This window comes from Convolutriloba macropyga, chromosome 2 (assembly GCF_964194025.1).
Source record: "Convolutriloba macropyga chromosome 2, txConMacr16.3, whole genome shotgun sequence".
In the NCBI taxonomy this organism is placed as follows: Eukaryota; Metazoa; Xenacoelomorpha; order Acoela; family Convolutidae; genus Convolutriloba; species Convolutriloba macropyga.
In genome coordinates this window covers 39,782,841-39,797,070 of record NC_134469.1, presented here as the reverse complement: position 1 = coordinate 39,797,070, position 14,230 = coordinate 39,782,841, and the positions used below count along the sequence as shown (strand labels likewise).

Sequence of the window (14,230 nt, the reverse complement as noted above, 5' to 3'; positions counted from 1 at the left end):
TTATATATAACACACTAATTTAATAGACAAAACCAAAAATCAGCAACAACAGAAATTGAGCAGAAGACAAAAAAATTAAAAGTAAATGAAATGCTTTCAAAACTACATATACATGTGCGCAAAATTTGTAAACCGGAGACATCGTGGTATAGTTGTTTTTGCAAAATTTGTAGTGATTTGTTCTAAATTTGCCAAAAAATTTGAAAATTTATTCTGCATCTCAAGCAATTATTCTAACGAACAAATAACGAAAATTATGTGAGATATTGGGGAAAGAAACATCTAGTTCTAAATCGATGGAACAGTTATCGGACTAGATAATCACTCAATCAGATAAACTGTTCGCTGCTTGGCGCGCCCAATAGCTTTAATACTAAATTGTCAATTTAAAATTCACTATTTGAGAAAATCTGCTTAATTCAAGAAAAAATTAATGTTACTAAACATCATTTACGTTAAAACTATATGCCAGGAAGCACCGATTTTAGGAGAAAAAAAAACAAATTAGAAAAGAATTTTTGTTCAAGTTTTTCATCAATCTTTGTTAAATTTTTGCAACGCTTCGGTGTTTTTGATCTGCAAAATTCTTAAGTTTCACATCTACATACCTACTCTACATTAATTATGAAGTATTCCGTTTTTCGCTCTCAGGCTTTTTATCACCAACAAAAATTAAAGCGAGGAGCCATCTCGGTTACCGTGCAAACTTTTTGCCCAATTAACTCCTTTTTTACCTAATTGGACTCATGATGATTCAGAAGTCATGATTGTCGCTTTTGAGTACCAAACATTAGAGATGGTAATTATGACTTATGAGAACAAACATCAAGTAGCGGGCATCTAAAATTGGGCTTTATGGGTTTCTCCCGTTTCTATTTTTAATTCCAGTGTTTTCATAGTTATTCTGTTCAATTTTGACTGCTTTGCAGAGCGACTGTTGCTTTTTAGCAATTTTAAGCAGTCTGTGTGAAAACGGAAACTACTCTGAATAAGTCACGTGGCTACGAGATTTCGCGTAAAATGTCAAAAAAGCAGCGAAAAAGCGACGAAGTAAAAAAAAGATAGCCGTAAAACTCCAGAGCCGAATTGTAGTACACATTTTTTGGACACTATTCAATTACTCAAGGAACAAAATGAGCCTACAAATCAAAACTAATAATCAATTTCAAAAAATATTAGGAAAGATAACATGAGAAATGCAAAGAAATATCTGGAAAAACTAATATTTCACTCCAAGTTAAGCCAGCCAAACCACCATTGCTAAAAACTCGCAACTTAAAAAATAAACAGTCAATAACTGCCTGTTCATATTAAAAAAAACAATAGAATCGCTATATACAGAAAACCGAGGAAAGTTGAAGAAAAAAATACAAAATTAAAGCTCCAAAAAAACATCCAAAAAATCCAAAAAATTAAAAAACGACATCTTGATGATTATTTTGAGAACTCCTTAATAATTTTTTTTAATAACTTGAACTGTCAAACCTTAGCTTAGCACTACTACCTACAAAACAACGCGATGTTAAAAAGTGAACACGAAAAGTTCTTGCCAAGATCCTAATTCAAAAGAGATAGGCAAAAAAGAGACAAAATGGGCTAAACTTAGATTAAAATTACCACATTTTGTTAAGGAACACAACGCAAAAATTAAATCTATTAGATCGAAAGACCACTAAGCAAGTAGAACCACTACGTTTAACCAAAACTCCCCCCAGATAAAATAGAAAAGGGAATAATATTACAAAAAATGACAAAAAACGTGACATGGCAAAATGGAAAAAATAGCTCAAAAATTACCCTAAAAGGCGAATTTTTGAGCTATTTAATTTTTTTGTCGAATGGTCAAAAGGGCTTCCTGGCTATCTAAAACAAATTTAGATAATTGACACCGACATTTCTATCCGAAAAAAATAGGTTCAAACTGGAATGAAAATTACTTTGGAAAAGCCAAACGTGATCAAAAATTTTTCTCGTTTAGCGAAAATTTTTTGAAGCCTACTTTTCTCGCTCTTTTTTATCTCAGAATGATGCATGAACAAAAATTCCTCTAAATTCTTGATCAACTTTTGAATTGCGTTCTGTAGATATACCCACACACGTCCTTTCGCGTGCGGTATTTAACGTCCTCCAAAACGCAGCTTCAAACATAGAAGTAACGTCATTAGAAGTCTTTATATACCACTATAGCATGACAACTAATAAAATTTAAAGTAAAAAACGGACACCAATTTTAGCGCACTTTACTTTGCAATTGAATTTTAGTAGTAAACTCCCGCCAATTGAGTTCAGTTGCTGACACTTATGAATTAGAGAGAAATTTAAATCAAATAAAAGGAAAAAGTCAAGAGCGTAAAAATGGCTTGACTATGAGAGCTCTTGAGAGAAAAAGACCAACTTAATTATGATAATTGCTCCAAACTTCGTTCGAGAGGAACTAAAAAGAACAGTAATACTAAGCTCGAAAGATCACGAGATTTCCTATAAGGAATATCATATAAGGAATATAATATCTTACGAGACGGTTACTAGCCTTTTAAGTTCTTTGCTTTTCGTAAATTTCACTGAAGATTCATAAATTTACACACTGCCTCACTACAATCTTCCCGGACTGATTGCTCATCAAAACATAGCCGGCAGATTGCCGGAAAATAGCCGCGATAGACGCTTCAGGCCTTCCATGAATTTGAAGCAACTGAAAAGATAGACATATTGACCACCAGTCCCTTAATAGACCATTAGACATTTTGGGTTAGATCCAGTCTGTCATTTTTATGAGACACATACGCTCTATAAGGAAAAAGCCCTAAGGGAGTTTTTTCAAAAAAATATTAACAACCATAAACTCAAGACTCTAATACTCAAGAATTAGGGAAAATACGTCTGGCAATACTTAGATGCACACTATTGATCTTTAAATATTAAATTGTCGTAAAATTTTAAGTTCATTAAGTGATTTCACAAGTTATTATTTATAAGTGAGGCAAGTTCCCAGTAACTTTACCACTCTAAGTAGTTGAAGGACTATTTAACGCAGCTAAGGGCCTCTAATGAAACTTGATGCCCGCTGAGCTTTACCTGTTTATCCCGTTTTGAAAGCTCAAAGTCATGAAAAGTCATCAAAGTCCTAAAAGTCTGGGTAAGACGAAACCAAAATCTGTTAGACGACAAAAAAATTAGGAGCACAATAATAGCCGCCTGGAATTGAGGACGCGGCTATTAAAAACGATTAACAATAAGCTTTCTTTGAAACGATTCCAAGACAATATTGATAAAATACTATTTTTTGTGAAGTCATTTGTCAAGTTTTGGATTGTGTCACTTAAAGAACGACATTATGACCCAAGCTATTTCCACTTACATTGGCAGTTGACCAAGCTGATGTAAAGTCTGGGCAGACTGTGGAAGTAGAGGTTACGTCAGTCTGCCTTAAGTCACTGAGAACATCTGGTGTTTATCGAGAAATGTTTAGCGGTTCGAGATGTTAAGTCAGAACTTCGAAGTGACTTCTGCCGAGTCAAACACAAACCCTTGCTCCAACGCGTTTCACTTGCACGTTTTAAGATCAAGTAAGTGAATGAAAATGAAGTTCTGGATATGTATATAGCGACTTCTGTCATTTTGACTTCTGGCACTGTCTACTTTCAGCATTTCATTACGTGCACGTGCGTATTTTAACCTTGCTTAAAACACTCACGTGCAGATTTTAAAATGCCGAAAGTTTGCATTGCCAGAAGTCAAAATGCCAGAAGTCGCTACTCAGCCAGAAGTTGAATTCCGTTGATTTTCGTCATTTTAAAACGTGCGCGTTTCGTGTTTTAAGCATGGTTAAGTGACTCTGCAGAAGTCACTTCGAAATTCTGACTTAATATCGCGGTTCTCGATAAACGCCAGAATTTCTCAGTGACTTCAAACAGAGTTACTTAACCATTACTGAAAACACGCAACTTGCAGGTTTTAAAAGGACGAAAGTTTATGGAAGCCGGCTCCAGAATATGTAAATAGGAACTTCTGGCATTTTGACTTCTGGTTTTATCCTCGCTGAGCTAAAAAATATTTCAGTACCGGCACAGTCGTTGTCCAGAGTGTTGGCAGAGAAGAATCCATCGTGGCATTCGCAATCATGTGATCCTGGCTCATTAGTACAGGTGGAATTGTCTCCGCAGATGTTGTCAGACTCTACACACTCGTCAATATCTAAATCAAAGCTCAAATCAGATAAGAAATCTGTGTTTGGTTCGGATCTGCTGATCTATGCACGGATCAGTGAAACTAACAATGTAGTCTACTGAGTTTGTCAAATAAGACGTTATTTTCAGCGTAGGGATTTTATCAAAGAAAAATAACTTACAAAGTTGGTTAAATTTGGGTCAAATGATGCTTTAAATAAAATCTTTGGCCGTTCAAAATGAAAAAATTTACAGTTTTAGTTAGAATACTGCTACTTACAACACAAAACGTTAGTATTACTAGTAAGAAATAGAATATGACTTTTGACTGTTTTTCATTATCATCCAAGCCCCCCCCCTCTCCCAGTAATTGAGTGCTCTATAAGTGTTCAGTTTATAAGCGAAAGAATTGATTTGTGATGGGAGGGAGTGGAGTTACCAATGCAGTCGTGGTGAGATCCGTTGGGTGATTTGTAGCCAGAGTTACAAGCACATGAGTAGTTGCCTTTGCTGTTAGAGCAAGTGGAGTCATCTCCACAGATTCCAGAAGAGACCACGCACTCATTAATGTCTAAACATAAAAAGACAGAGCTAATAACTATTAGAGTTGGCACCCGTTTTGGGATTTTTGTTAATTTCAAAAATAAGAAACAACAAATTCAGCAGAATTGTTGAAACAAGTGCCATTTAAAATTGCAGGTTGAGCTAAAAAGTCGTAAATATTTTTAGACAAAAGAAAAAGAGTGTAAATAGAAGACTTTGCTCTATCACTTCATTTACAGGTTATATGACCCTGATAAAGTGGCTGAACAAATTTTGCATTCATTGAGAATCGTGTAGAGGTTCGAGATGTCAGGCGGAATTTGGTAGACAAAACTCGATAGACAAAGCTATATAGCGTTATGAATCAGCCTTGAGCTTTAAAACATAACTGACAGATTGCCAGAAAAAAGGCCCGGTAGCTTCTTAGATATGCAGTCTACAAAAATAAAGAAAAAGAAGACCGAACAAGACATTTCTCTGGATTTTATGAGCTCTAACATAACCTTCAAATAGAGTGACACACACTCAGTTCACCTCATCTCCTTGAACTCAAGCAATGAGAAAAGTATGAGATCGAAAAACTTGATCAACCAATTGAACAAATAACTTTGCACAACCAAAATGGAAAAATTACGCCACACACGCAACTCAGTCGAAATTGCATAAATAAGTGACCAAAAAGCTGATTTGAATTGACCGTGAAGTTGGTCGCAACAAAAATCTGGATGACGTGTCGTACAAGAATCGTTTACTGTAGTCGAATCGATTTGCGGAGCGAATTTAAGATACTTGTGTTACAAGAGTATTAGTGATTTCGCGGATTACTAATACTCTTAATGAAATTAATGAAATATCTACTGGTTACTATAAATAATACTATAATGTTTGTAAAGAGTTTAATCAGAGTCGCTTTCGTAGATGCGTTCCGCCTCGCCAACTGTCATTGATGTTTCGGGTCCTTCATAATTTGGAGAGATTTAGTATTGAGTTGGGAATGATTGTACTGGCGAACAGGGGCCTACTGTAAAATCGGACTCTACATTTTGATTGGTGGCTGCTTTTTGGATCGTAGATACAATCGATTTGTTCTGTATTTGTTGTTGTTTAATCAATTGTCTTCGTTTTTGACGTGAAGGTGCCAAAGTTGATGCAGCGGTTGGTGGACATGTTTGTGTGGATGCCAATGATTCATCAGATTCGGTTATCGATGGAGAGGAGCGTTTTCTTTTATGAGTCGGTTGTAATGCTTCAGTAGCTTTAGTTGCTGCCTTTCGCTTGGGTCGGGTTGGGGGCTCCGCGATTACTATAGAAGCATGTGGTAATGCAATTAGCGGTGAGAAATCGACTACACTCTCTGTTGACGGCTGTGGCGGTGCGGGTACCAGGCTTTTATTCGGCTTTACTGGCATTCGTACTCGCAACGCTCTTGTGACATTTGAATGGATTGAAGAGACTGCGCTCATATCATCGGCGTTTTTCTTGTGTTTCATCTTTTTATTGCCCTCTAACTTCCATCTTGCCTCTCTTGCATGCTGGTTTATAAGATCTTCGGTGATCTTTCCTGATGGTATTTTTGGTCTTCTGTTGCCATAAATTTGCAAATCTGTTTGTCTCTCTGCCTTGGTTCCAAATTTAGCCAAATCAGAGTTTCTAATGATGACTTCACGTTTCCCCGGTTCCTTTATTACTGACGTAGGCATCTGTTTTAAATACCGATGATCCAGGCACCAAAACCTCGTAAAGTCGTAAAGACCGTCCAGACTTTTCTCGGATCTTTTACTTTTAGGTTTTTTCTTCGTTAATATTACTGTTAACGAGGCCTCAGTTCTGGGTACTGCCAGACCAAAATCTGGATTCGGGATAACTTAGGAATCCATATCAGGATCTGCATTGCTTCGTTGAACCGCATCTTTGCTTAGTCGGTCTCTGTTTGCTTCTAGTTCGATGTCACTTCTAGTTTCCGTGTCCCAATGGTCCTCCGAGATCAACTCTTCCCAATGAACTGTCTCCATGTCTAAATATTTTGTTAAAATTGGTTTATATGTGAGACTACTTGGATCAGGTTTGGTTGAAATATTACTTAGTGGAGTATTCGCTTTTCTACCAAAATGTGCATCAAACGGTGAGATATTAATAGTCTTTTGGCGACAGATACGTAGTTGATAAATAATATAGTTCATTGATGCTTTCAAATTAAATTGATTTCGCGCCACCTTTTTAATACAAGCTAAGCGACTCTTTATTGAATTAGCCTCTCAAATAGTCCAACTGCTCTGTGGTCATGTATTTGGGCTTCAATTAATTGTATATTATTATGATTACAAAATGCTTTAATTTGTTGACCAGTTTGGCACCGCGCTTGACCTAATCTAATCGAACGAGGTATTCCGTGTAGCAAAACATATTCTTGAAGGAATTTCAAAATATTATCTGCATTTGCTCTATCAAATACCTCCGCTGTTGGAAATTTAAAAAATCGATTTATACATGCAAGAAAATAGACTTCTTGATTTTTTTCATTATAGATCCACCAAAATCAATTTGAATTTCCTCATTTGGTACTTTGCACAATTTTAATGGTGCGCATTTGCTAGCAGGAATAATAGATTTTAAATTTTTACCAATTTTGACGCAAGAGTTACTTTTTGCCGTTTTTGTGATGAAGTCACGATGCATGAACGGGCACCATGCATGTGTTGCCATGTCCGTCATCCCCCAACTCCCTGGATGTGTGGCATGTATCGCTTCCACATGAGCTTCTTTAATTGAGTTGGGAATGGCGATGCGATGGTCTATGCACACACATCCGTTTTTGAAATGGAGATCCTTCCAACAACTATGGATGTAATGGCTTATTTGTCGTCACCTATCTTAGTTTTCTGTAAGTACACAGTCCCTGATCTCCTTGAGAATTGCGTCCTTTGATGTGAGGCTCGCCATCAGAGTACTGGAAAATGTCTTTGACAAAGCAAAGTTGAAGCGCTCCGTATACAAGTCATCTGTGGACGGCGAAGTAACGGTTGTAGTGTCCGCGTTTGGGGTAGATTGTGTTGCGGGCACTGAGAGAGCTGTGGATGGGCCTGCTTCGTTAGCAAACCGTACTTTGGATGGTTTGGAATGTTTCAATTGCATGAGGGTTTCTTCGTCTGAGTTCGACATCATTAAAACGTTTTGGAATTGGCTGGCAACTCGTTGGAAATTATTGAGATTTCTATTCGACTGATTTGTGGATTGATCTAAGGCAAAAAGCGGGCGTGGAAAGTTTGCCTTCTCGATTTGGGTATTAGAAATTAAGTTATTTGGTGTTAATTTGTTAATTGTATTGTCATTTTCCGCAATCGCAGAATATTCTCGATTTCACGGTGCAAATTCATTGCATAATTTGTGGAATGCGGAGTATTTGAGGCTTGTTTTATAAGTGGATTTCGCACCGCAAAATCGATATAATTTTCTGCATTTAACAAAAAGCGTTTCGCGCTGCGTTTAATCGCGTTCAATTTAGAAACTATGAATTGCTCATCATAAGCAGAAATATTAACGGCTTTTTGCTGTGGTTCGCGTGAGATATAGTCGACCAGTCCCATTTTTGATCCGGGAAGATGATCAATTGTAAAGTCAAAAGGTTATAGTCTATCGACCCAACGTGTTAGACGACTATTATAAGATTTGTTAACTCTGTTTGTAGATTTGTAAACTATTATAAGATATGTTCTCTCATTATTGATACCAAAACTCTGTGATCCGTTATCACTGTGAATGGTTTACCATAAAGGTAATACTGGAAAAGTTCGACAGATCATAAAACACCCAATAGTTCTAGCTCAATAATGCTATAACGATCTTCTACTGAACTTAAAAATCGTGACGCAAACGCTACGGTGTGCCAGCCGTTTGGAGTTCGTTGCTCAAGTGCACACTCCAAACCATTACGAGAGTCGTCGCATTTTATACGTGTTTCTAGATCGGGATTAAAATGCTTATTTTCCGTTGTTTCGGCAATCTTCGTTTTTATCAGCTTAAATTGTTCTTCATGGTGATCTGTCCAGAAAAATTTTGTGTTTTTCTTAAGAAGAGGTCTAATTAGATAACACAATTAAGATAGATTAGGAATAAATTTTTCCCAGATGAAGTACTGTTCCCATAAAGGATCGTAATTTTTTGAGATTTGTGGGTGATGATAATTTTTCGATTGCATCAGTTTTATTGGATAATGGTGTTAGGCCTGTTTGCGTGATGTTGTGCCTGAGCCATTGAATTTTTTCTTTTGCAAAATAGCATTTTGCGAGATTGATTCGAAGATTTTCTTGATCTAATTTTATTAGACAATTGCGTACGAGATCGAGATGATGTTCAATTCTGCCTCTACGTACTATCAGTATATCGTCTAGAAAACAGAATGTTTTTGTTAGGCCGGTGAGTGTACAATCAATTGCTTTTTGAAATTCGTTAGTCCGTAAAGTCCCGTTTTGGAGCGATAAGTGCCGGTCATATCTCCGCTTACAAGATTAAAGTTACAATAGCGTGCCGTATCACTATGTAAATTTAATTGGCTATACGCGTACTGCAAATCAAGTGTCGTAAAATAAACCGTTTCTTGCGGTGCGGTTGACAGTGTTTGTGAAATTGTTTGAATTAGAGAATCGATATTCGACATCTGGTACTTATTTTTGTGAATAGCTTTGTTCAAGATTTTGGATTCTAAGGCGATTTTGATTGATTGGTCTTTTTCGACTGTTATAACTATTGGAGATATGAAAAACTGGTCAGAATAATTTGTTAAATTTTCTATAAGTCCTTCATTTAACAATTTCTCGAGTTCTATCTTTACTTTTGCTTGAAGATAGATCGTTACTTTTCTCCCTTTTTGGTGTTAACACGATAATTTCTATGAAATTTTGAGTTGACAGTATGATGTTTCGATTTTTCAATTCTTGGAATTAATTCCGGAATTTCTTTTGCGAAAGATTTTTTATTGCACAAGGATTTTCAACGTTGTTTATCTCAGTGTTCGGGCAAGGCTTTTGTGAAATAGTTATTCCCAATTGATCAAAGAGGTCACGTCCAAGAATGGGTCTAAAACCGTCCGCAACTACCGTGATTTTTGCTTTTGAATTTTCCAATTTTTACAACGAAGTGGCGTTTTTTGTTCCGAGTGTTTCAACTATGTCGTTAGAAAAAAATTTGAGTTCGAGTGGTTTTTCCTCCGACCATTTTGCTTGCATGCAATTTAACATTATTTCCTTGGCAAGTGACATATTTATGATTGTGCAGCCACTACCAGTATCGAGGTGCAAATGGCAATCCGTATTTTCTATTGTTATCGTCATGTTTTGCAGTGCAATTGATGGTGTATTAAGGTTTTCCACCATCGCAACATAATTATCGTCTGAGGAATCGTAATCAGAATTAAATTGTTCTTTATAGTTTATATAATTAACATGTTGATTCTCCGATTGTGTATTTTGATCTGCAGTTTGAATTTTTTACATTAATGATGCGATTATCTTGACGAGAGTTTCGTGTATTATTTCATTTTTTCCGACATACCTTTGCGAAATGATTGAGTAGACCACAATGATTGCATTTCTTACCCAGAGCAGATCAAACCTGACGATGTGTTGGAGTCCAAATTTGACCACAACCTCTACACTGGCCAATCGCTGCTCGATTGAGTGTAGTTCTGCTTGATTGATTTCCGTGTGTATTCGCGCCGCGAAATCTATTGAAAGATTGTATAGCATTGACTGTACTGCCAGTTGCGCTGTTATTGTTGTTGTTTGATGAGATCCGTTGTTGACTTTGATGACCCATCTCCAGATTGACAGCTATATTGAGAGCTCTTTCTGGTTCTACTGTGTCACGGAGGATTTCCCGTTGAATATGGTCATCCAACATATTCGTGATGAAGATCTCCCTGATTATCGACTCTTCTCGATTTTCGAAATCACAATTTTCCGCTAATTCTTTCAAAATGCTGTAAAATTGTTCTACAGTTTCACCGTTTTTCTGCTTCTTTGAGAAAAACACATAGCGATCAAAAGTGATGTTTCTGGGTCGTATGAAAGCTATTTTCATCATCTCCCAAAGTTTGAGGGTAGTGAGATCGCAGATGTTATCATGGGGAAATTTTTGTGTTAGAAGACGTCTTCCTTCCGTTCCGATACCGAGATACAGGAGCTAAACACACTTTTGGTCACATAGAGACCATGGTCGCTCGCCACACCAAACGCCTGCCTCCGTTTTTTTTGGCATTTCAACTCCCATTGAAGCTTCAATTGATTATTCCGGATTCGTCGATTTCATTCCGTATCCTCTGTTGCATCTTTGATGGCCATTTCATATTTCGGCTCGACCGGTAGTCGTACATGTGTTGGCTTTGGTTGTATGAGCGTGTCCAGCGTTATGTTCTTTCTTGCAAGAATTGCCAGTTTTACTTGAATGGGCCACTTCTCCCACGTATTGGAGTATCTGATGTAGGCCGTTCCCAAAATTGCTATATTGACAGCGTGGTTTTTCGGGATTCACGAGCTGACTGCGCCATGTCGTACAGAAATCGTTTACTGTAGTCGAATTGATTTGCGGAGCGAATTTAAGATACTTGTGTTACAAGAGTATTAGTGATTTCGCGGAGCGATTTTACTATTAAATTTGTGCTTTGAAAATCCGTCTTTCTGAGTTTCACTTTGGAGTGATATTAGCGTCGCCAATTCAGCGTTAACTTCTAGACTAGTATTTCGCTTAGCGAAAGTAGGCTTATTCTGGTATTGTGAAATTGAGTGATTCGCGTAACGGAATTCGGATTGAAAAGAGACAACTAAACGTGAATTCAGATTCGAGGAGAATGAATTAAATAAAACAACCAAATTGTGATCAGCAATTTGATCAAAACTAAAATTGGAAAGTTGCGGCAAACAGGATGACTAGACAGTATGAAAAGACAATTATTTCTCAAAATTAGATAAACAAATTTAACAAGCATGAATGAGGAAGATTTGATCTTCAAACAGAATTTGAACAAATTAAAATAAAATAATGAAAATGAACAAAATCAAAGATTAAGTAAAATTAGGGGATTTTGCACTACAATATCAATGGCCCAATGTATACTATATCACATTTCCCCCTCAACAAAAATAAACAACGAAGTAGTTGATCAGAAAATTGATGAAATATGTACTGGTTACTATAAATAATACTATGTTTGTAAAGAGTTTAATCAGAGTCGCTTTCGTAGATGCGTTCCGCCTCGCCAACTGTCATTGATGTTTCGGGTCCTTCATAATTTGGAGAGATTTAGTATTGAGTTGGGAATGATTGTACTGGCGAACAGGGGCCTACTGTAAAATCGGACTCTACATTTTGATTGGTGGCTGCTTTTTGGATCGTAGATACAATCGATTTGTTCTGTATTTGTTGTTGTTTAATCAATTGTCTTCGTTTTTGACGTGAAGGTGCCAAAGTTGATGCAGCGGTTGGTGGACATGTTTGTGTGGATGCCAATGATTAATCAGATTCGGTTATCGATGGAGAATTAATAAATTATTGTTTAAACCCAATTTTCTCATTCTACTTTAAAGTGAAAAAAAAAATTTACGCTGTAGAGCCACTAGCTCTACTTACTGTTTTAGCTTGGCAAAATCATCACTCTAATGTGACTTTACAAATCAAAACTAACTTTGATTTTAAAACAAAACTAACTTATTACTTACAAATAAATTTAACTAACACCCAGGCAAACCATTAACTGACAGAACTATTACCTTAATTATGCCATTCAAATTGCAACATTAAACTTAAAAAACAAATTATAATGCAAAAAACAAGTCAATAAGAAAAAAATCACCTGTAAACATTTCATAAGCTACAACTCCAAAAGCATTAAATATATTAAAAAGTCGGCAAAAATTTAATTGCGTTAGACAAACGAGTATGTAACGACTGGAAAACATAACCACCAATATATATCTCCGGACAAAAAACCGGACAAACAGAAAACAATTGAGGGACAAAAATTAAAAATGATATTTAATTTTATAATATTGGTCAATAAAACTTGCGAAGTCTCAATAACTGTTCTCAGCAAACCGACCTCAAGGAAAAGTTCCTGCTTATTCATTGAGGAGCCAGAAGACACAGAAACAAATAGAAACTTTTCTCAGTTTTGTATTGTTTTGTCAAGTAACGCAAAATAAATTTGATACTAAGGAAATCGAAAGGCCACGAAAACCGATATAAAAACTACTTTGAGCCAAAAAAATTGCCCAAAATTAAAGAAAACATGAAAAAGAATGCAAAAAACAATAAAAGGCTAAAAAACCACAATTAGCTCAATATCGAACGTAAAACTCTGCTAAATGATTGAGATGGTCAAAAATTCTTGGGGGTACAGTTACCTATTAATATGGTTGAGAAACACCACATTAATTCAAGAAGTAAAGAAAAACCGAAAAAAGTGCCTAAAAAGCCGACCTTGATAAAAAAAACTTTGTTCAGTGGGTCAAAACATTTTCACGCCCACTTTTCTCGTTCTCTCACAAAAACGTGCCATGATCAGAAAATCGGCACAGCTGTTTGACCTAAATTCTTAATATACACGTGCGTTATTGACTGTTACAACCTATTGTAAATAAGATAGATAAAAAGTAGATGCAAACAAATTGATAAAAAGACGCTCCAACAATAGTCCTCTTCGAATCACGAAAAGACAGCGCTTCCAACAATTCAAATTCTTCGAACTGTAGAAAAACTACAAGAAGGACTATAATAGCCCCAGCTATTGATTTGCAGCTATTAAAAACAGTTTGTGTTGTTCCAAAAGGACGTACAATGATTTCAAAGTCCACGAACAAAAATAAAAATTATTCTGACGGCATCTGATAAAAATTTCAACATTTAGAATGCAGTGTTTAGAACTTTAATTAAAATTGATTAAAAAGTTAATTAAAATAGTAAATGTAAACTAGTAAATGTAAAATTTGAAAAATTTGCAGTTCTTTAAATTTTCCTGTTTCGTCTTCTTTAGTCGCATCCCCTCCTCAGAGAGTCTGATTCGCCTTCTTTTCAGTATTTTTTTAATTGCTTGAGATAGCGTTTAGGAACTTCTGAGAGCCACTGTTTGCGCTGCAGAAATCCAAAAGAGTCTCCTGGAGAAAAATTATTCCTCTTTTTCAAATATGCGTCTTTCTGGTCCCTTGCTTTTTCTTTTTTTTTCAATTTTCAAAACTGAAACAGGAACGATAAATAATATCCGGATAAAACTTATGTAAGAAAAAACAGGAATTGATAGTACGAAATAGTCTTAAAAATATAACCGACTAACGTCGGGCGAATTGCTCTCAAACGACCGGCGAGCAGTTGGGCTAGCGTCATATTAAGGGCTGGCGTCAGATTAAATGAAGGGCGTAAGGTGCGCGCAGTGGAGATGCACCGCCGAGCGGGCGCGAAAGTGGTTTGAGGGACTGAGGTAGGGGAGGTGGGTGGGTGGGGGTGTTGGATCAATTTCTAAGAACGGCCATTCACAC

The 14,230-nt window shown here is 36.4% G+C and overlaps 1 protein-coding gene across 1 annotated transcript in view; it reads right to left on the bottom strand.

The window, feature by feature from the left end:
- LOC142334901 (uncharacterized) overlaps positions 1-14,230 on the bottom strand; it is a 235,711-nt gene that overhangs the window by 206,740 nt on the left and 14,741 nt on the right. The window contains exons 4-5 of the mRNA XM_075383229.1: positions 4,606-4,737; positions 4,063-4,194 (exon numbers count right to left, since the gene is read on the bottom strand). Coding sequence (XP_075239344.1) covers positions 4,063-4,194; positions 4,606-4,737 — 264 coding nt within the window. The remainder of the gene's footprint in view (positions 1-4,062; positions 4,195-4,605; positions 4,738-14,230) is intronic.